This window comes from Cannabis sativa, chromosome 8 (assembly GCF_029168945.1).
Source record: "Cannabis sativa cultivar Pink pepper isolate KNU-18-1 chromosome 8, ASM2916894v1, whole genome shotgun sequence".
Taxonomy (NCBI): Eukaryota; Viridiplantae; Streptophyta; class Magnoliopsida; order Rosales; family Cannabaceae; genus Cannabis; species Cannabis sativa.
Genome location: NC_083608.1, coordinates 34660803 through 34684961, shown reverse-complemented (window position 1 = coordinate 34684961; position 24159 = coordinate 34660803). Strand labels below are relative to the sequence as shown.

The 24159-nt window shown below is 33.6% G+C and overlaps 1 protein-coding gene and 1 long non-coding RNA gene across 10 annotated transcripts; one reads left to right on the top strand and one right to left on the bottom strand.

Moving 5' to 3' along the window:
• Nucleotides 1–431: 431 nt before the first annotated feature.
• Nucleotides 432–2686, top strand: LOC133030280 (uncharacterized). 9 transcript variants are annotated; one of them, XR_009684126.1, is made up of 5 exons: nucleotides 432–559; nucleotides 941–1020; nucleotides 1104–1187; nucleotides 1964–1992; nucleotides 2378–2686. It is a non-coding gene; the product is annotated as an uncharacterized LOC133030280 (long non-coding RNA). The 9 variants fall into 9 exon arrangements; XR_009684122.1 differs by having other exon boundaries at nucleotides 442–559; nucleotides 915–1020; XR_009684125.1 differs by having other exon boundaries at nucleotides 444–559; nucleotides 928–1020.
• Nucleotides 2687–11115: 8429 nt separating this feature from the next.
• On the bottom strand, nucleotides 11116–22362 carry LOC133030279 (putative leucine-rich repeat receptor-like protein kinase At2g19210). The gene is made up of 8 exons (XM_061102851.1): nucleotides 21725–22362; nucleotides 14138–14628; nucleotides 12766–12904; nucleotides 12102–12173; nucleotides 11858–11929; nucleotides 11693–11773; nucleotides 11457–11608; nucleotides 11116–11352 (listed from the first exon to the last, which is right to left on the bottom strand). Exons 1-8 carry the CDS (start codon nucleotides 22291–22293, stop codon nucleotides 11345–11347), a joined length of 1584 nt encoding a protein of 527 aa, XP_060958834.1. The 5' UTR covers nucleotides 22294–22362; the 3' UTR covers nucleotides 11116–11344.
• Between the last annotated feature and the right edge of the window lie 1797 nt (nucleotides 22363–24159).

The following is a 24159-nucleotide window of genomic DNA, read 5'->3' as shown; positions in this document are numbered from 1 at the left end:
TTATAAATACCCAAAACTCATTATATAATGAGCCTAAAAATAAGTAATCACTACAACAAAATTTAGAATTAGTGACATTTCATTTTGTAACATTTGTAGAAAAATGTTATTATAATAGTAATTTAGCAACATTTCATCAAAAATGCCACCTTAGAAATGATAAATGACATTTTTAGCTGGTAACATTTATTTTGAAGTGTCAGCAATTATATGTTTTATTAACATTTGATTTAAATGTCATTAATTTATAAATAATTAATATTAATAGCATTTAGAAAATGTTAGTAAAATATATAAATAATAACATTTGTAAAAATGTTACCAAACATTAAAATTAATGACATTTTCAAATGTTAGTTTTTTTTTTTTATTTTAATTTAACTTTTTTAACAATATAAAATAAAAATATTGCTTTTAATTAATATTACTAAATAAACTAAATTTTTTAAGCAATTCAATTAACCAATTTTAGGGTTACAGTAATTGAGAACCAAGCGACCCCAGGCGAACGACAACAACCTGGCTCTGCGTGTGATCACCTCTCTGTCAGTCTCCGACGGTAAGTTTTCTTTTCTCTCTCTCGATTTCCATTTGAAATTTGAAAATTTCTTTATTTTTTGGGTAAAAGTTTGCAGAGAGAGAAAATAGACCATATCGTCTCTCTTTTCTTCTCTAAGTCCTCCTAGGGTTTCATTTCATTTACGCAATCTCACTCACTAAGAAGTTCGATCCAAGGTCTCTCTCTCTCTCTCTCTCTCTCTCTCTCTCTCTCTCTCTCCATGGAGTTTTTTAGTTATGTAGATATAGATATATACATGTTGATGTTGATGTTGAGATTCGGATATATAGTTTGATTTTGATAGCAGAGAAGTTGTTTAATTTCAGATTGAATTTGATTTCCAATTTTTCGATAGTTTTAATATTTAGTTGAAAAAGCCAGTTAGCACAGAGGAAGAAGCTCACGACATGCTAAGTTACACATTTGAGTGTGGGATCAATGCCCTAGACACTGCCAAAGCTGTAAGTTAGAATAAATTGTGAAATTGGGTGAATTTTGTGTATGAAATTAGTGATAAAGGTTTGAACTTTATGTTGCTGGACAGTACCCAATTCCAATGAAAAAGGAGACACAAGGAAGAACTGATGTCTTTATTAGTAGCTGGCTCAAGTCTCAACCCCGTAATAAGGTTCAATTCAATTACTTGTTCATAATAACTATAATTTGATATGAAAGTAATTTATTTGTTATGTAACAGAATTCTTACTTGAATGTGATAATAATTAATGGAATGAATGAATGAATTCATAGGTTGTTAGTTGCAACAAAAGTATGTTGTTATTCAGAGAAGTCAGCTTATATAAGAGAGAATGCCAAGGTTGTTCAATATATTTACACTTGTTCAGTGGGTAAGCCTTGTTTTGATCTTAGCATCCTTGGGTTGTAGTCTTTGTATTCCAGTTCTTGAAAAACAAAAGCTTTGGGACCTTCCATTATGGAAATGGGAAATTCTTGTTTTGGCATTAAACTGTGGGAGGTTAGTTTATGTAACCAAAATTCTGGTTTGTTTTTTCGTGGGAAATCTTATATGGCTTTTGAAAACACTTATGGTTAAGGTTCTAGCATTGTCTTTTCAAGAAGCTCTGTTTAACCAATATGTGGTTGAAACACTCTCTGGTCCCCCAAAGTATCACATGAAAGAAGATCATTTAAAGGCTGTTGCTGTGGTTAGGGAGTTTCAGAAGATCATTGTCTCTTAACGATACGAAAACAGCAGTGGATGAGCTTCACAATATGGTGTCAGTGCTTGTAGGATTCATAATTAATTGTGATAATCTCACTTCATGCATTTTCTTGTCTTCATAAGCTCACACCTTCTTCTGACTGTTTTTATCTTTGGCAATACATGCATAACAGAATTTGAAGCTATCATTTTCTTATTCATAGTCCACCCCTTTGATGTAGGTGATCGTTGTGAAGTGGACGGAGTTTAGGTACGTATATATAATTTTGATTAATATATATACATATGTACATACAGTGGAAATTAGTTAATGATTATGTATGTATAATCCATAATATTATCATATGGTGGTTGAGGAAATGAATATACTAACTATGGTTTTTATGATGCTATATAATAGGGACTGATATCACTCATAATTTATACATGCCATTCTTTATCTAAGAAAAAAAATGAAGCATTATTTGGTGATTCTTTGTGCTGGTCCTTTTCTTTCATTCCAATTTCAAAATAAATACTAATATTCTTTTTTGTTTTTCTCATGCATGAATTATATATAATTTGCAATGGTATGGTTCTACTTTTTATTTATTTATTTGCAATGTCACTCACAAAAGATATGTGATCTTTCTAAGGGACCAAATATTGAGGTGAAGTTCAGCAAGCTAACCTCAATGTTCTTTGTGCACTCTCAAAGCCATTAAGAGCAATATTGCAGGATAATTCATACTAGTCTCCTCCTCTTGCAAGTTGCAAAATGTTGAAGTACGAGAATACTTTTTTTTATTATTAATTTCACTACAAAAGAGATATTTGTATGTATAGATACCATTCTATTATTGTTTCAATAATAGAAATTACCTTTTTATGTTATACAAAGATATTTCTATGTAATTATAAAAAAATTTGAATAATGAAATTATAAAATTTGCAAGTTCTAAATATTTTTGCTCTGATGTAGTTATGTTTGTATATGTATTCATACCAAAACTAATTTTAATATTTAAACATAAAACGACATTTTAAATAGTAAAATATATTATTAATATCTTTGTAGCTATTATATCAACAAAATTGGTAATTTTTTTAAATTATATAAATAATAATTTAATGACATTTTTACAAATGAAGTAATATAATTTAGTAACATTTTTAAAATGTCACTAAAATCATTTTAAATATAATGAGTAAATATATAAAAATTTATTAGTGACATTTGAAATGTTATTAATTATTATTTTAGTGGCATTTTCAAATGTCATTAAGTGAACTATTTAGTGACATTTGACTTTACCTCACATTAGCATATCTTACATTTCTTACAAATGTTACAAAAGCCATAAATGTTAATAAAAGTCACTAAATATGACATTTTCAAATGTTAATAAAACTCATTTTTGGTGTAGTGAATGGCCCAAGAAACATTAGAATTTCTGTATTCTCTCCTTCCCTAATCAGAAAAAATACTTTAGAAAATAGTGTATTCTTGAAAGATCAAAACCTTCTCTGTAATATTTAACAATGGCTTCAGGTTAGTGCTTCCGCTCATCTTTTGTCATCATCTTCTTCTTTAATTTAGCAAATACTATATAGATTTATGATTTAGTGTTTTATAAATCCTAACGTAACTAATTTGTACTCAGTTTGAGTAATATATATCGAACTTACATAACACCCCCCTAAAAAAAATGGCAATGATTAGGTACGTTTGTTAAATATGTGTACTGGAGTGGAGCAATCATGCACATGTACAGTATTAATATATATACATCGTAAAATTCAAGTATACTTTGGTACTAAATTAAAAATATATATATATATATACATATATATTTACGTACCGTCTTGTTCATATGTTTGTGGTTGTGAGAAATTCTGAACAATAAAAATCTCAAGAGCATTGAGGATAGGTTGGTGTGTAGATGTGGTAGATTGTTTGAACAAGTAGTTTATTCTGTTGCCACTGACTGAGGAAGTGCTAAATCTAGTAGTGGTGTACAAGTATTCAGGAGCAAAAGGTTGATCATTACCATTCCACAACTTGTCGTTTTCATAGATTAAAAATTCTCTTGACTCATTTGCTTGAAGCTTTTCTAGGTCAGCAAAGTGCATGTACACGTAGTATTTAGCAGTGGGATCTTCAGGCTCAATAGTCACATTTTCTCGGATCATAGCGGTGGCCAAAACACTTGATGGTGGGGTGTAATTGATTACGGTACCAGAGTCTACTGTCAGCGATGTGCTTAAAATTTTGGCATCTCCCATATTATAGGGCTGCCATATACGATCATATACATCCTCTTGAAATCTAAATACATAAATTATATTTAGTAATAAGTCATACATTCATAAATTTGTATTTAATTCAAAAGTGAAATATGATAATTATATGTTTATATAGTTGCATTAAAAATCATGAAAGTAGCTGAAATTAGGATGTTCTATTTAATTTTTTGACAAATATTTATTAACAAGAGGTGTGCTAATTAAGGAGACTCTTTTTGCTAATCTAATGACAAATGTTATTTAATTTTGCGACTATTGTCTATAATTAGGCATAAGTTGTTACCTTATTACAATTATGTTATTCTAATAAGATTATTATACTAAATTTTTACTTATATCTGAATGATATTAAAAAAAAATAATTATCTTAAACAAAATCATAGCACATGGTTAGAACTTTTTATTAAAATAAATCATCACCACAATGTATTTTATTTTATCTTTTAAATTAATCAAACCAAACAAAACAAATCAACAACATCATCAATAATCAACAAAAAAATAAGATTCAAACAAATAATTATATTTGTCCTTGTTTTTTTTATTATTATACAAGAGTAATTTACTATTTTGGAATTATATTTTATTATAGTAAATGATTCAATTATTTTGAAAACTAGTGAAATATTGCTATTACTACAACATACACTATTATATAGAAAAAATTTGTGTTATAATTTCTTCAAAATAACGAAGATAGAAAATGCTCATATATATGGTAAAAGTGATGTATATTGGACTATATAAAATAGATAATTACATAATTTTTCCCTAAGTAATATAATGACACATTATGATCGGAAGTAAGAACACATACATTTTCATAGAATAATATAAACATGGATTGGATATATCAAAAAAATTAAATAATAAGTAATATATTATGTATAATTAATATCTAATACCTGACCGATTTATTGGTGGTGGAACCTAAATCCAAGCGTTGATATAGAACAGCTGCCCGAGTAGGGGTGTACGTAGAATTCTTCAAAGGCCTAAGTTCCAAAGCCGAAATAAAGGGTGTGCCATGGTCTGTATTCACTATACACACAAATATATAAGTTGAAGTTGAAATATATACGATCTCCATGCTCCCAACATGTGATGCATTATCCAATTTCACAGTCCCCCATTTATTAGTCCCAATGTACAAATCAAACTCCGGCACAATCATTCTTTCATCATAATTTCCGTACAAGAATCTTGCCCTTATCAAATATTTGTACCCTTTTCCATCTGCTGGCTTTAGGGTGTAGCAATTTTTGTATCCTTGAGGAAAACTTCTTAAAGTTGAAAATTGGTTCTCAATATTGGGCGAATGGTATTCAAGTGATATTGTATGGGTTTCACCTATGTTGTTTTCGATGAAATTTGAATCTGAAACGTAAGTCAAGCCGGTTGTTTTGTCTGTGTAAGTCATATTAGCAGGCACTCCGCAATCTATGCTGATGAACCCTACATCCAAAATTAAATAATAAAAGCAATATATATGAATTTATCTTATGTATACACAATCATTTATATGTATACCAATTATAACATATATATAAATTTGTGTTAATACGAGCGTCATTATATGTTACATGTAATTACTATAAACCTGATTCAGTTTGAGCTTGAACTGCCGTGAAGGCTACCATGCCACTAATAAGGTATGCAATCAAGAGGAAACGTCTTAACATCTTCATCTTCTTTATTTTTCTGTGTTTTTTTTTTTTGTTTCAAGAGTAGGATATGCTAAGGCAAATTTACATTGTGCTTTATCATCATCATAATTATCATCATATTATATCTTGTACGTAATAAAGTACTGTAGGAACTCTGAAACAGTCTTCAAAAGCTATTGTATAATGTATGTTTGGTATATATGTAGCTGTACTTTGTTGGGAATTTAATATTTTAATTTTATTTATTTAAAAATTAGTTGAAACAATAAGACATGTCCACTTGGATTATTGTAACGATCCTATACTAGCTAGTTTCAATTAAGTCTACAGAATAGAATTTTTTTTGTAAGGCTAGAGAATAGAAAATTATGTCATCCAATTATAAAAAAGAATAAAAGAATTAATAACGAGTACTAATTAGTCAAATTAATTTTTTATTAACTCTTAAATATATGCAAATGCAATATCACGTCGGCTATTTTAATTTCTATGCGTTAAAGGTTTGTGCATATTTATTTTACATATAAAATGTGGGTATATAACAGAATTAAGAAATTATTGAATGACTTTTTTTTAAATAAAAAATAAATAAATGTTGTCGTAAAGGGTCATTGTTAGTTAAACTTAAATATAATCAATCCACTAAAGCGTTGCAATTAATAATAAATTTGTTAATATCGTTTATTTTTTTTTGAAAAATTATTTTTAAATTTTGATATTTAGAATTAGTTAAATTTTAAATATTATTTTAAATTAAATTTGAATATTTTGATATAGTTTAACCAGATGATCGCATTTTTATTAATTAGAAGATAAATTTAGGATGAATAATATTTTTTTTTAATTACTAATACAAAGTATAATAGTAATTTTTATTTTTATTTAAATCACTATTATGCTTTCAAATTTCAATGATTATCACTACATTGAATATTATTAATTTTAAAATTATGATATTAAAAAAAAACTAAAAACTAAATAAAATTAATATACGTGACTTGACACACGTAACTTCTATCTAGTATATATATATATATATATCTATTCTATATAAAAAGTGTAACTATGTAACAATAATGGGATTTTTTTTTAATTTCTACGATAACTTTAACGTAATATCTCAATTACTTAACAAAATATTCTTTATTAATTTTCACTACAAGAAATGTCACTTTTGCCAGCTCATTTTTGTGTTGGCAAAAGTTTGGTATTGTGCTGGTAAAATGGAATTTACTTATGATGTGTTGGCAAAAGGGGTTGAAAAATCAACGTTAGTATTAAATCTTTTGCCAGCACAAAATGAAAAGCGTTGGCAAAAATGACTTTAAAGTGAGATTTTAAAGTTAGATTTTAGCCTCTGCAAATGTGCAATGGTAAAACTTTGACATTTTTGCCGGCCACGAGTTGCAAAATGAGCTGGTAAAAGTGATATTTCTTGTAGTGTTTATAATATTATTATATGCATTTAAAAATAAAAATTATGTACATATTTTATATTAAAATTTTTATTTAATTATATATATATTTAAACATAAAAAATATATTTGTATAATCACATCTATATATAATATATATATATTTAAACCTTAATTTTACGATAATAATTTGTATACTTTACTATAACCACACTTTCCTAACTACAAATTAAGAATATTGTATCACTATCATTATTTTTTAAAAATATAGTTTTATACCTAATTTTTGCAAAAAAACAAAATAGCTACTCTTGCACCAGGGCCCACATGGTAAGAGTACCTTGAAGACTCTAAAGTCAACCTTGCAACTTTGACCAAGGCTCATAAATGTCAAATAAGGCAAGACATCCTTCTTGAGGGCCCATGGCACTTCTAGAGGAGCTCGAAAACGTCAACCAACCATTTGGCGCCGGGCTCACACACCAAATGTGCCCAACCTAGGGTTCATGGACCCGCGCAAGCGTTTTCACCCTAGAGACCTCAATCTGCCAAGGAAACCAATAAGGACTTGACTTGTTTGGACATGAAAATGACTTGGGTTTATGCATAAAGTTAAAATAGCACTAAAACCACAAGGAAAGAGGAATAAGTGACTAGTGCCACAAGAAAATGGCGGTGCTCTCTAGTTTTGGAGACCACTACCATAGTAGAATGGCACATGTTACTCCTCACAAACCATGGAAGGAGATTTGTTCGAACGGGTTCCCTCGACATCAAGGAGCAAGGGACAAAAGATAAATATCATTTTCGGCCTAGGAGTCACCTTAGATGACCTATGCCATAAGAGAATGGAACAGGTCACTCCTGACAAACTATGAAAGGAAATTTGTTCAAACGGGTTCCCTCAACATTAAGGAGCAAGGGACAAGTGAGAAAAGTCATTTCCTGCCTCACTACTACAAAAATAGGCTTTTTATCCCAGTTTTAAGGGGCATTTATCCCACTTTTCGCTAAAATGAAAACCGAGATATATGCTAGTGGGATAAAAGGTCTTATAAAAATTGGGATAAAAACTACTTTTAATCCCGATTATTATAGAAAAACTGATAAAAAGCCATTTCTAATCCTAGTTTTCCTTTAAAAATTAGGATAAAAAGTGATTTTTTATCCCAATTTTCCTATAATAACCGGGATTAAAGGTAACAAAAAAAAAACAAAAATAAATTATACTAAAACTAATAAGCTACGAACCACACTACAGAGACAAATTTTTTTTCCTTAACAATATTTTTCATAAAATATACAATCGTACTGATCTAAACCCCAAATAATTAGTACAACACACGAACCACCTTGGACAACAACCAATAGTAGCGAACCACCTTCGACAACCGCGAGTCATCGTCAACGACCATAAACGGTGACCACGAAGCTTCGTCCACCATGAAAAACCATGAACTCGTCGACCATAAACCTTCACACTTGAGGAAAGAGAGAAGGAGAGAGAGAGAGTTGATCAACATTTTAGAAAAAAAAGAAAGTAGAACGAGATTAGAGGATGTGGAGCACAAATCTCTCAATAATAATAAAAAAAAGAAGACAAATGGTACCTAGAAGTTTTAGAGGGCATGGAGCTTGGATCTAACTCCGTTGACTCGTCCTTCGCAAGAATTTGACCATTGGCCTGAGATGATGCATGAAAATAGAAGAGTAGGGAAGGACTGAAGTTGAGAGATACGCCATGGTAGAACCTATTTGATCTTTATGTGGACAGTCGCTTAGAGAGAGAGAGAGATTGGGTAAGAGGCAATGACAATAACCCTAATAAAAATGAAACCCTAAAAGTCAATTGTTCATTTTATATGTGTAGTCGACCCAACAATTAAAAGACCCAGATATATGGAGACTTTTTATCCCGGTTCTTATGTAAAATTTGGGATAAAAAGTCCCACTTAAAATATTAAATTGTGTTTAGAAAATGCATAAAAATAGCCTTTTCAACATTATTTTTTGTCTGTTTTCCAAACAAGGCCCTTATTCCAAACATTTATTTAAGGCTCCAATTGTATAAGTGGGATCAAAAATTTTTATCCCACTTTTTATTTTTCAAGTGTAAAACGTGGGATAAAAAGTCCCTTTTGTTGTAGTGCCTAGGAGTCGCCTTAGGTGACCACTGCCATAAGAGAATGTCACAGGTCGCTCATCGCAAACTATGGAAGGAAAATTATTCGAGTGGGTTCCCACTGCCATAAGCAGGGAGAACTACTTTAATCGAGCTTGTCCTCCATAGCATTCCCAATTACTTCATGTAAACTGCTCAAGTCCCTATTACTCTTTGTGAACAACTTGATCGTATTCTCGCTCATTTCTAGTGGGTGAGAAATGCTGACAAAAGACACTACTCCGCGCTTTAACATGCACTGGCATTCGATTTGCCAACCAAAGAGATGTGGAGGCCTTGGTTTTCGGAGGTTTAAAGATATGAACATGGCTCTTCTTTCTAAGCTGGGTTGGATGGTTATTCACGGACAACACATGGTGTGGGTGCAAATGCTTCTAGATAAGTACTGCTTTAAGATAGGATTTTGGCAAATAGAAAAGCATGGCGCTGATTCTAGTTGCTGGAAAAGCTTGCTTGAAGCTAGAAGAATTTGCGCGGAAGGTGCTGGTATCTTGATTGCTGGTGGTTCGTGTGACATTTGGGATAGACCGTGGATCCCTTGGCGCAACCCTGAAGAGATAAAGGATAGATTTTAGTTTAGACATAATCAAGCTCTTTGGAAGGTTAAAGACCTATTTCTTGATGGAACCCGAGTATGGAATGCTGCCTTGATCAAGGAGTGTTTTGATGAAGAGATTGCAAGTGATATACTGAAGATAAGGCCTTTGCAAGAAGGTCATGATATTCTTTTTTGGAATGGAGCAAATTCGGGAAAAAAAACTCAGTAAAGAGTGCGTATTGGATTAGCCAGAGACAAAGATTCAAAGATCCTAAGCCAATTTGGGAAAAACTGTGCAAGATTGAACTCCACCCCAGACTAAAATTGTTCATCTAGAAATTGTTCTCTGATATTCTCCCCTCTAGTTCCAGAACTGGATTTCTCCAGGGTGTTATTCGCACTTGTGGCTTCTACAATATGGAAGTAGAGTCCTCTTTCCATCTGTTCTGTCAATGCTCTTTCACTAGAGGATTATGGTTCAAAAAAGGGATTCGTTTAGACAGCTTCCATTGGAATAACCTTCTGGATTTTGGTTTGTGGTGGAGTACTATACAGGACCCTGAGATTCAATTGTTCACTGCGTGCATCTGTGAAATGATTTGGAAATGGTGCAATATTGCTCTTTTTACGGATAAACAATGCTCTGTGGATGGAGTGTTCTTCGATTGTCTTCGCAGAATGGATGAATTCTCAAAGAACAAGGCCTGATTTGATCTGGAGGAGCCCCCTACTGCTTGTCCTCTGCTGCATGTGGAGAGTGATGATTACTGGTGTGTCAAAGTTGATGCCTCGGTGGTGGACATTGAAGTGGGATTTGCTGCAATCCATCAACAGTAGCTCATCCCCGATTCATGGATCTCAATTGGGTTTTCTCATGTTAAGGATATCCTTGAAGGGGAACTATGCGGAATAGCCTGTGCTCTGCACCTAGCCTTGTCAAAGAGGATCACAAAGGTGCGTATTGAGATGGATTCGAAGTCAACTGCAATAGCTTTTGAGTCCCACGAATTCCCCTTCAGCGGGCATACGTACCCTCTTTTTTTCGTTCTGTTTAACTCTTTGTAAGTCCTTCTCGGATGTCTAGGTTGTGTTTATTCCTAGGACTAAAAATGTCATTGCGGACTCTCTAGCTCGTTGGCTAGAGTTACTAAGACTATGAACTCTTGTTTGTTAAGGGAAGTGGCCTCCTTCTGTAGTTACTAGTTTTCCGTTTTTTCAATAAAGTCTTTACTTATCAAAAAAAATAAAATAAAATTAAATGTATATAAATTTTTAAAAATATTTGTAAAGTTGAAATCCAAGTTTAATTAAATAACACAAAAACATAATCACACAAATGGTAAGAACATAATTAAAATTGTGAGTTTTGTGGTTGTTGAAGCAAGCCATCTATGAAATAGAAAGAAGAATATTATACATTATAAAACCAAATAGTTGTCTTCGAAAAAGGTCGCCAATTTAGAATTGTCCCATGACTTGGGAACAATATTGTGTGTCTTGCTTGATCCCCTATACTATGTTCCTGTTATCATAATAATTGAGCTTTATTAATATAAGTAATTAATATAGTGATGATAATTTGTAAATTTTTATATTTAATAAATATATATAGTAGTTTTTATATACCTCTTTTTCTTCCTTTGATAACTTTCCATATGATAAAGAAAGCAAGTAAGAGGACAAATAGAGTGGCAACTGATGCTATGATAGGAACTATATATTTTTTGTTCTTCTTTCGGCATGAAAGTGAGGAACAAAGATCTGGATTATCTGAAACACTAAAATAAAATAACACACACATGTTATAAAATTAATAAAAAAAAATATTAATTTAAAAAAATGGACAAAGGAAAGAAAAATACCTCAGTAGCAATGAGCCACTTTTAGATTTTTCAATGAGCTCACTTGGAACTGAACCTGTGAGGTTGTTTCCCCTCATGTCTCTGAAACCATGCATGGAAAAAATATGATTCTTTGCATATATATAATAAACAAATTTAAGTAATAATACTGGAAGAAAAACTTACAAAACTTTTAAAAAGGGTAGTCTAGAAAGGAATTCAGGCACAGACCCACTTAAACTGTTATTTGATAAATCTCTGAAATGATATTACACCGATAATCAAATTAATTTTTAAAATAAATAAACTACAAATGTCACAATAATAATATATTTTAATTAGTGACAATTATAAATGTCACTAATGATAGTTATCAATATGAATCATTAGTGGTCCATTTTATAATATATATATATATATAGGGACTTACATAGATTGTATCATGGTCAGATTTGATATATAAGAAGCTATTTCTCCCTCCAATCCACTTGAGGATAAGTCTCTAATAATTCACATGCATATGCATATGGAAGTGGAACCATAGTTTATGTAAGTTGCAACTAGAGTTAATTTGAGATTAAAAACATACATAATATATACAAGTAATTAATTAAAAAAATAGGAGAATCAAGAAGTAATGTGAATATTTGCTCCCGTGTAATTAAGGTTTTTATAAACCATCTTACTTGGGTTCCTATTAACTTTTTATTACTTTGCTTGGAGTTGCAGCCACAAATTGACAACCAAAGTGATTTCGGCATAAAATCTAATCAAATTAAGCTTTTAATATTGAATTTTAATTTGAAAAAAAAAACAAAATCCAAATCAATAAATATTAGTTGTTTTTTTTAGGAAAAAATTAAATTTAAGTGTAGTATACTTTTATTAAATTTAGAACCATATATATGTATGGTAAAAAAAGTCACTTATCAGATATGTAGAAAATATTTTCTTCTAATAACCTTTCGTATTATTTTCTCAATATTTTTTTTTCCTAGTAAATTAAAATTCAAGGTCCAAAGAAAGAGTAAATGTAGGTTTTTTTTTTTTTTTTTTTTTTTTTTTTTTTCTAATAGTTAAAATGTTATACTTACAAGGATATGATTCTAACAGGATCTTGACCATTAAAGCTGCAATTAAGACCTTCCCAGGTGTATGATTTTGGAGAGCATGGATCCCCTTGCCAATTTTTTTGTACTCCATACATAGACTTGATATTAAGCATAGCACCAACTATCAATACACATTATAAAGGTTTAATTAAGTTAGTTTACTATTCATTTAAATACAAATATATGTACTACATAATGGATAAGACATTCTCTTTAATTAATTAGTTATTTTTGGAAAAATTGGTATAAAATTATAGTGTGAATAATAATAAAAGCCTCATGATCAATTAATTAATGATTAATAATCTCAATTAAATCATATATATATTTTTTAATTTTTCAAATACTTATGTTATTAATTTATTATAAATATTTTAAGCAAAGATCAATATTATATATTAAGGCTAATTAGAACTTTTACTTCCTAAATTTAAATATGTATCAAATTATGTTTTCTGAATTTTTAAGGCCATTAAAAATCCATCTTGAACTATTAAAATTGTTGGACTTAAGAATATTTTTTTATAATTAAGGAAATTGTCTAACATGGATGAAAGTTAAAGAGTTTGATTTGAAACATGTCAAAGTTTGAAGATCATGATTTAGTAGATATCAAAGTTTAAGGAGCATGATTTAGTATATAGACAATAACAGAGTTAGTAAAATTGAATGAAACTAGACAAATATCCTTAAATTCAACAATTCAATAATTCAGGAAAATTTTTAACGACTAAAAAATTAATTTATTATATATGTCAAAGTTCAGAGAGCGAAAATCTTAATTAATTAACCTTGTATTAACTACATTTTGCACAAATAATACATCTCCAAAATTTATTACATTAATATAGTTTATTGACAATTGTCACATTAATATTATTACATTTTAGACAGAGAACACGACTAACATAAAATAAATTAATCTTTGAAGAGGACAATTTATATTAACCTGAAGAAAGTCTAAATATCCAACCAATCTGTGCATAGATGGTCTAATGGAACAATTTTTTTTATATATATATTATAGCAACTAGGTACTATTCAAACATTTCAAACTCTCTGTCTCCCCATTCTCATTAAGCACTTCTAGTCCATTTATCCAATTCCAATTTTAATATTATTAACGACAACAAATTATTTGTAATCATATATAAAAGTCATGTATTTGGTTATAACTTGTATATTAATATTGCACAAAAGTTATTATTTGTAATATTTAATAGTAAAATTTGCATGAGAATATATAACAACAAAAAATTATTTGAAAACCTAATATATTCTTGCCATAGATATAATATTTTTTTACTATAAATAAAAGTTTTGCAGTTGCATGCACATATCTATATATACGTACCATCTTGTTCGTGGGTTTGTGGTTGTGAGAAATTCTGAACAATATAAACCTCAAAAGCATTGAGAGTGGGTTGGTGTGTAGACGCAGTGGTTTTAAAGAGGGTGTAGTCAATTTGATCGCCACTTATAGGTGCAAGTGCAACATTGAATAAAGTGGTAGTACTCAAGTACTGAGGACTAAAAGGTTGATTATCAACATTCCATAACTCTAGATTTTCATAGATGAAGAATTCTCTTGACTCATTTGCTTTGAGCTTTTCCAACTCAGCAAAGTGCATGTATACATAGTATTCAGCTGTAGGGTCATCTGGCTTCATGTGGAAGGCAAACATAGGATTACTCACCTTTGCTGGGGACATAGCAGTGCTCATAACACTAGATGGAGGTTGGTAAATGTTAGAACTCGAATCAATTGTCAATGGTGTACTTAACACTTTGCGTTCTGGAAAATTGAACGGCTGCCATATACGATCATAAACATCATCTTTGTACCTTAATTTTACACAAAATATATTATCAACAACTTTCACATTATAAAAAGTAATATTGGCATGTGACTAGTTATAATTTTTCCTTTTTTTTTTTTGAAAAAAATATCCAATGCACTTCAAACACATTAACACTTTCTTGTTTTTAAGGAACAAAATTATTAGGAAGATTATTTCCAAATGTTCTAAATATCTACAATACTTGCATATTATTGAAATTATTATAGACAAGATCAAGTGACAAATCCATGTTAGATTTAATTGAGGAAGGTATATAATCGTGTATACAAATATGAGAAATTTAGATAAAGTATTTAAAATTATTTATATTTTTTAATTTGTGAAAAATAATATATTATTTTCACGCCGCCAAAATATAATATAATGTGTTAACAACTTAAAAACAACCTTTAACATTTATTTTTAAAATAACAAAAAGCCAATTGTCCGTATGTTTATAAAAATAAAATAATAGGGAAAGAAATAACTATAGATCTACACAAATGTAAGATACCAAAGAATAGAGAGATGGTCATCTACTTTCTCTCTAGTGTGTGTCCCATTTCACTTCGTGTCCATTTAGTGTTCGTCCTAGTTTTACTTATATTTTCACTTTCTCTCATTTGTTCCTGTGTGTGTTAGTCTGATCTTCCAGTGTTGGGTTTTGTTGGCTGGTGTTGTGCTTTTTCTCTTGTCTTGGTGTGTGTGTCTGTAATGCTTGGTGTCTTGTAATCTTGTTGTTTCGTTCGTATTTGGGTGGTTTCTTTTGGTATTTACTGTGGTTGGTAAGATTCGGTTTGGTGTGTTTGTTTTTGTCTGTCACAAGATTTTCTTTGTTCTCTTTGTCTTGTATTTATGGAGTCAATCATTGTTTCCAACTCCCCTCATAAAGGCAAATGTTTTTCTCGCCTTGAAACCTCTGTCAACCTATCTCCTTCTGATACTTCTCTCAAGGCTTTGGCCTCGTGCTGCTTGTTTGGGAAAGTAGTTGCACCCATGGTGGTGGAGGAAATAAATGTTACTGATTTTGTGGCCAAAAACTGGAAGATGCAAGTTTCGGTAGTGGCACTGGTGGATGAAGAGAAGACATCTAATGTGTTCAAGTTCGGTTTTGAATGTGTGGAACATAGGAACTGGGCCCTTGACAATGGACCATGGTGTGTGCGTGGATATACCCTGATTCTTCAAGCCTGGACTCCGTCCATTGATGGACCGATTGACCTTAAAATAATCCGTCTATGGATTCAAATACATAATCTCCCCCATGAATACTTTTCTAAGCAAATGGTAACCTGTTGGGGGAGTTGGCGGGTAAGGTGGTGCAAGTCGAGTTAGAGGAAGATAGGCTGGCTTCATGGCGCAAATTTCTCAAGGTGCAGGTGGACATCGAGGTCGAAAAACCTCTGTTTTCGGGTTGTTTCTTCGACTTAGCTTCCGAGGTGAAAAGATGGGTTCAGGTAAAATATGAAAAAATTGGCATCTTCTGTTATTTCTGCGGTTGCCTGGGGCACCAACGCAGGGGATGCTCTCTCACGTCGCCGGTGACGGTTGCGAACAAAGATGGGATTCCTTTTCCTATGTTTCGCCTATGGCTATCTATTCAATCAGTGTACCAAAATGTGTTTTCTGGTCCTATCTCTAGTGATACCCGTAGGTTTGTTTCCTCGGATGGAAGAAACGACGGTGGTGTCTTGTTATCACTGCCGGCGATCTTGGGTAACGATGACGATGGTTCGAAGGGTACTCTTCCAAGCTCCTCTCGACGTCCGAGACGTCCGGTGATAGGGACCACTCGAGCTTCGGCTGACCTCGGGAAGACCCAGCGTGTGGTGTGGTTCCCTAAGAATCGTCCTCTTGGCGTGGAGAAGGCAGTTTCCAAATCTGACTATGGGGGTGCGACTGAACGCCTGGACAAGAGAAAGACATCTGAGGTTTTACCTGTTTTGAATTTGAACAGCTTAGATAGTGAGTCTCTCAAGGATAAAAATTTCAAAAGTTTGCCCGTTATGGATAGTGGGCCGTGTGTTACTGGGCCAAATGGAAACTCTATTGTAAAGGCTGGCATTATTAAGGCTATTGGAAATGGGCCTACTAATAAGAAACTTGATAATGGGCTTCCTATGATAACTTCTAATGCTCAAATGGGTGGGCCTATGGTTGATTCTAATTTTAAAAGAGGTTCGGTGGGCCCGTGTCTTTTGGGTAGTTGTTCTAATCCGATTGGGCCGGAGTCTTTAGCCAAGGAAAAAAGTGAACTCGTGGGGGTTAACACTTCATTGCCTAACATTTCTCATGGGGCACCGGTGCTTGTTAATGAAGAACAAGCTTTAGCTCAATTCTTTAATGCTCAAGAAGAATTGTTACACGACCTCAAGCATTTTGGGAAGCTCGATTTGTATGAGATTCGTAATATAGGAGGGGATATTGGGGTCCCGGCTTCCTCTGAAGTTAATGAGAGAACGACACCTTTCAAGAAACGGAAATTCGAAGCGTCTGCCTCTCTTTGCTCTAGACCCCACAAAGTTCCTTGCAAGTATCTAGATGTTGTTCGTGACTTCCCCTGGGATACTAAGAATAAAGTAAATGACCTGAAATTGGAGATTGATGATCCTTCGGAGGACAGCTCTAGCTCCCCGAGCTGCTCTGGTATTTTGAAGAACCCGATGGTTTGTTCCTTTGTGATTGATGAATCTGTTTCGAGTGGGTCTGCTTACTCCCACAACCATGTGGAGGAGAATGTCGAATCGCCTCCACAGGATCCATGAGAGGTATTGCATGGAACTGTAGAGGGTTAGGGCAGACCTCTACAGTTCGGGAACTAAAGTCCCTGATTCAGTCTCGCTCTCCGGATTTTGTTTTTCTATCCGAGCTCAAAGTGGATGCTAATCCTCTGGTACGTCCCTAAAGTCTTTACACTTTTACTTTAATATTTGTGTTCCTTCTATTAATAATGCGGGAGGAATCATTCTGGCTTGGAAGTCGGGGTTTAGTTTTGAATGTATCTCTTGCTCGCGTAATCATATCTCGGGTTTAGTGTACTCTAACCCTCCCTCTTCCCTGTGGCTTCTTTCGTGTGTCTATGGCCCTCCCTACATGAATGCTAAGAAAAAATTCTGGTCTGAGTTCTTGAAAATAGGAGATAGATTTGGTGGGCCCTGGCTAATTTTAGGAGATACTAATTTTGTCCTAAGTGGATCTGAAAGAGAAGGCTCCTCAGGTCGGGATCCCTTCATTCCGATTATTTCTAATCTTATTGAGGGCAGAGGTCTTATCAATATGCCCATCCAAGGAGACTTTCTGACGTGGGATAACCATCGGTCTGGGCGGCACCATGTGAAATCTGCTCTGGATAAAGGTCTTGTGAATGGGGCCTGGATTAAGTTATTTCCTAAGGCTATACTCTACACTGTCCAAACTAGCAATTCGGACCACCGCCCCCTGTGTCTTCTATCTGAGGGCATGGAGCCCAAATTCAAGAGATGCTTCAAATTTGAAGAAGGTTGGACTCGCGACGCTAGAAGTAATCTGGTAGTTGCCCATGCTTGGAATTCAGTCAAACATAATTGGGCCCCTGCTCGCGTTTATAAGAAGGTGGGTGCCACTCGGGTGGCCCTCCTGAATTGGAATCGTTCCCAGTTTGGGAAGTTGGATGTGACCATTAAAGATCTTGAACAAAAGCTCAACACTCTCCAAAGTCTCCCTGCTGGTTCCCGGGACTGGAATCAGGAGAGGGATATTCGTCGAGAGTTGAATGAATCTCTGGAGAGGAAAGCGATCTACTGGAAGCAACGAGCCAGAGTGACTTGGCTCAAGGAATGTGACAAGTGTTCGAAGTTTTTCTTCCTCTCGGCTGCTATCAAGGGAAGAAGAAATGCCATTGAGAGTATTTTGAACAAGGATAATTTTTGGATCTCTGGCCGAAGGACTATTGGGAGTGAATTCATTGAGTATTTTAAAGGCATCTTTGCCGGGGATGACAATGGTGCGGTGTACAACTGTGCTCAGTTATTTCAAGAGAGAATTTCGCCCGAAGAGTCGGTGGCCCTGGTTAGTTGTCCTAGTCCTGATGAAATCAAAAGTGTTCTCTTCGCCATGAATAACCATAAGGCTCCGGGTCCTGATGGGATGTCTGTTCTGTTCTACAAGCACTATTGGGAGTCAGTTGGAGCTGACTTTTGCGACGTGGTTTCTGATTTCTTTGTCATTGGTAAGATGCATAGGGGAATTAATACCACAAATGTTGTGCTCATTCCTAAGGTCCAAAATCCCATCCGAACCACTCAATTTAGACCTATCTCTCTGTGTAATGTGGTCTACAAAGTTATTTCCAAAATTTTAGCGAACAGAATTAAACCTCTGCTTCCCTCTCTCATTTGTTCGACTCAAGCTGCCTTCGTCCCGGGAAGGAACATCCATGATAACAATGTAATCGTCCAGGAAATTATTCACTCGTTCAATCGGAAGAAAGGTAAGGAGGGTTTCTTTGCTATAAAAATTGATCTGGTTAAAGCCTATGATAGGTTGAGCTGGAAATTTATTGACCACATTTTGAATTTCTGTGGAGCTCCCCAGAAATTCCGTTTGTGGATTTCGCAATGTATTTCTACAACTTCGCTAAATATTTGTCTCAATGGGGGCCCGGTGGGAAGTCGGAAGCCATCTTGCGGGCTTCGGCAAGGTGACCCCCTCTCACCTTATCTATTCATCTGGCCTGCTGAAGTTTTGTCTAGATTATTTCATACTGCTCTGGATCAGGGTTCCATTCAGGGAATTAAACTGAGTAGGGGTGGCCCGACTCTTTCCCATATCTTCTTTGCGGATGACCTAATTCTTGTCGGTCGAGTGAATTTAATAGAGGTCAACAGATATTGGCGGTGCTTAGAGAATTTCTGCTCTTGGTCGGGCCAATAGGTAAATAAGCTTAAAACGTCTATTTTCTTTAGTAGAAATACCCCGGTGAATTTGCGTGGTGAAATTAAGGAAGCTCTAGGGATCGATTCCCCTGAAGGTTGTATCAAATACTTGGGGCTACCTCTTTTTAGATCTAGGCAGAAAGATGCAGACTTCAATTTTATTCTGGATAACCTCACATCAAAGCTCCAGGGTTGGAAGGCTAAAACTTTGTCTAAAGCAGGGCGAGCTACTCTTATAAAATCTGTGGGCTTGTCTCTGCCAATGTATGCTATGCAAACGACTAAACTCTCTAGTCGAATGGTTAATAAGATTGATGGATTGGTCAGAGATTTTTGGTGGGGGTTTGAGAAAGGAAATCATGGAATTCATCTCCGAGCTTGGGATAAACTGTGCCTCCCTAAATCGCTGGGTGGCCTGGGGTTCCAGAAGACCAAAGAAATGAACCAGGCCTTTCTGGCCAAATGGGGGTGGAATATTCTTACTGGAGGACAATCTTTGTGCTGCAGAGTTTTAAGAGCCAAATATCTGAAAGGGCAAGACTTTCTGAACTGCAAGTATAAAAATTCAGATTCCTAGTTTTGGAAAAGCGTCATTAAGGCATATTCCATTTTGAGAAAAGGTGCCTGCAAGATGGTTACCAATGGTCAGAATACTAAGATCTTGGGGGATCCCTGGATTCCGCATCGTAAAGGCTTTTGCCCAAAACCAATCGGGAATCTCAACCCCAACATCAATAGTGTGGCTGACTTACTGTTAGACAATGGTCAGTGGGATGTGCCAAAACTGCGAGGCTGTTTTGATTAAGAAACGGTCTCTGACATTCTTAAAGGAGGGCACCCATCTGGAGCTGGTATGGATAGATGGGTTTGGACGCTAGAAAGCAATGGGCGTTTCTCGTCTAAATCTGCGTATTTGGCTCAGGCTCTGGAACGAGCTCCTCACTGTGAGGTGGCCCACAAACTTTGGAACAAGTTATGGAATAGCAAAATCTTGGAACGTCATAAAGTTTTGTGGTGGTGTATCCTTTCTAGTGCTCTCCCTATTAGAGCGGTAATCGGAAGACGATTCCAAATTGAGGACTCTAGTTGCCCTTTATGTGGGTTGGGGGGAGGAGTCTTCTGAACATCTCTTCCTGTCCTGTGATGTGGCGTTTCATTTTTGGCGCTCCTCTCCTTGGGGAATCTATCCAGTGTGTGACACTGGCATCCGAGTTTGGGATTGGGTCAAGTTTATCTGGGATCTAAACAATAGAGGGGTTCGAGCTGACGATGTATTCTTATATGCCTCGATTGTAGTGGATACTATTTGGAGGGTGCGCAATGAGAAGGTCCATAATAATTGCTCTCCTGATTTAAAACAATGTATTGATAATATGTGTACCTCTTATACAGATTTACATGTTACTTTGTTTCCTAGCCCCACTCCACATCTAAAGGAAGCTTGGTCCCCTCCTCCCCCGGATTGGATTAAGCTGAATTGTGATGTCAAGGTGGGATCTAGTAGTATGTGTATTGCTGTTGTTGCAAGGGATCATGTTGGCAGAGTCATTAGAGTTCAGACGGCTCGAGAAGATTTCTCGGACGTTCTCTGTGGAGAAGCTGCGACATGTTGCTTGGCGGTATCAGTAGCCTTAGATATTGGATCTAAGTTTGTCATTGTGGAAAATGACTCGAGTGTGGTGATCAATGCTCTCAACGGGAAGGCTTCTTGCTGGGCGCTTGATAATTACATCTCTTTTTGTACTAAGTCTTCTCCCTTGTTTATCAGTTGTAATTTTGCTTATATTAGTAGAACTTGCAACTTTGCCGCTCATAATGTGGCTAGATGGGCGTTTGCTCACCAGGTTTTTGGGTCTATCCCGGCTTCGGCCTTACCTAACAATATTTTGTGTAACGACCGAGAGGTCTAACTGATTTGTTTCTATAATATAAACGCTTTTCTCAAAAAAAAAAAAAAATACACAAATGTAAACTTCTAATTAATTTTAGGTATTTATGAAATAATTTTTATAAATTCCCTTCCAAGGTGAAAGTTAAAATCTATAATGTCGCTGATACAATAATTAATGAGCACGGTCAAAAGTTTCGTTGGTTTACGTACATTATTACTATTTCCGATGACAAATTTTAAATGGTTTAGTAATACAAAAAGTAAAGTATATATACCAATAATTATATAATAGTTACCTTACTGATATATTACTTGTGGACCCTACATCCAATCGTCGATATAAAACAGCAGCAGTAGCAGAAGTATAAGTAGAGTTCTTCAAAGGCCTAAGCTCCAAAGCCGAGATAAAAGGTGTGCCATGGCCTGTATTTACTACACACACAAATATATAATCCGAACTTGGAATGTGTATGATCTCCTTCGTCAATGATATGTTTGCATTATCAAATTTTACAGAACTCCATTTGTTAGCTCCAAGGTAGAGATCGAAGACTGGCAGTGTCATTCTTCCATCATAATTTCCGTACAAGAACCTTGCCCTTATCAAATATTTGTTCCCTTTTCCATCTCCAGGCCTTAGAGTGTAGCAATTTTTGTCTCCTTGAGGAAAACTTCTTAAAGTTGAAAATTGTTGGTCAAGAGTATTGAAATGGTATTCAAGTGATATAGTATGTCTTTCACCTATGTTGTTTTCGATGAAACCTGATTCTGAAACGTAATTTAATTCGGTTGTTTTGTCGGTGTAAGTCATATTTTCTGTGATTCCACAATCTATACTGATAAAGCCTGTGAAGTAATAAATCATAACATATAAAAATTCATTCAAATGAGAAGTTGAAAAAGAATGATGTGGGGTGGTAGCTAGATTTGTATTATTCTTCGATGTTTATGTATTGCATGATAGATACATAAATAAATTAATGTTGGTTAGTTAGTAGGTGATTTTGAAGCATTATATGTTAAAATATCTAACTTTTGTGTACCTGATTGAGCGCGAACTGTTTTGAAGGCTAGCATACCACTAACATATGCAATAAAGAGGAAACGTAATATCGTCATCCTTTTTCCTTCTTGTTTCATCTAAGAAAGAAAAAAAAGAATTGGAAAAAGAGGAAGACTAGAATATAGTATCGTACATCTATTATATATAATCATAGTAATTATCTTTGCATGTATGAATATTGTATAAGAGGATGAAACAGCCTTCCCATATCAAATAATTACATATATATATATATATATATATATATATACACACACAGATTCGATGTTTTGTGTCATATGTAAATGTAATACTTTAATGTATGGCCTGTAAATATTTGCTCCGGGCTACTAATTAAAGCTGTTAACTTATTGTTTTATACTTATTGAAATCATAAATCATCTGTACCTACTTGGGGGCTTTAATTAGTCATTACTAGTTTTATCATAGTTAAGTGAAAATAATAAAAAAATTGAGAATTATTAAAAAGTATTACTGGTCTCTAACATTTTATTTGGTGTTATATTATTATTGGTGTAACTAAGTATTGATTTCTAAATAACTTAAAAAATAATTTTTAAAAAATATGGCTAGGTATCACCTATAAAAGGTGTTGGGCACTGTTGAGAATCATGGGGTTCTAACTCAAAACCAATTGACAATGAGTGGAGTAGCCCATGTTTCTTATATATGGCTCAATACTTTCACATTTAATCCATCTGGGACAATATTCTCCAATAGGCACCACTAGTGTGCAATAGTAATATGCTGTAAAAAATTATACATGTTCCCCACATAATATTTAGAAAATTGCTAAAAAGTATTACTGTGCCTAACACCTTATTTGGAGTTATATTATTATTGATGTAATAATTAAATATCAAGTTTTATATAATTTAAGAAAATAATTTTTAAAAAATATCGCTAACCAATCGTAGAACTGGCGCCGCCTGTAAAAGGTGTTGGACACCAATAACAATGCTCTAATATTAAAGGAGTGGAATCATTAGTCAAATTAATTAGGAACTCTCTAACATATTGACCTATATATTTATATATGTAGCTCGTAGGCTGTTTTCTAAGTGTCAAAGCACTAACTGATAATGTCCCATGCTCCGTCCACAAAAACACCACACAAACATATATTATAAGGCAAATTGCTCATTAATATTTTTTCAGAAGGTTGACAAACTATATATATGCATCCATCATACCTAACTTGGAAATATCTTTACTAATAGCCACTAAATTCTTTTTGGAAATTGGGGTATACTTTTTTAATTAAAACTAGTGGGACACACGTGTCCCCGTGTGTCCTGCGGACACGTGCATCAAATTCAATGTTGATTTATATATAAATTTTAATAATTTTAAAAATTTACAAGTTTAATTTTTTTTTTATAATAAATAAAAGACACTTATGCAAGTACATGTGTATTTTTTTTTATTATTAAATAAAATAATAAATATTATTTTTAGGATTGAAATAAATTTTTAATTTTAAAAAGAAAGTATTTTAAAAATATAATTTAAATTACAAAGAAAAATTATTATAGAAGATTATAAGAAAAAAAAATTGAAAGGATTCATAAAATTTTGTAAAAAATTTTGTAGTAATATTGGTCATTAATGGTGCTAACACTTTTTATAGGTGGTGCTTTACAATTAATTAGTGATATAATTCCTAAA

Bases quoted from the DNA above. Each gene is read 5' to 3' on its own strand.
- LOC133030279 (XM_061102851.1), bottom strand. From the start codon at position 22,293: ATGATTTATTACTTCACAGGCTTTATCAGTATAGATTGTGGAATCACA. The intron at 11,930-12,101 runs GTAAGTCCCTAT...ATATCATTTCAG, and splicing joins CTGACCATGATACAATCTAT to AGATTTATCAAATAACAGTT. The intron at 11,774-11,857 runs GTAAGTTTTTCT...GCATGGTTTCAG, and splicing joins CTACCCTTTTTAAAAGTTTT to AGACATGAGGGGAAACAACC.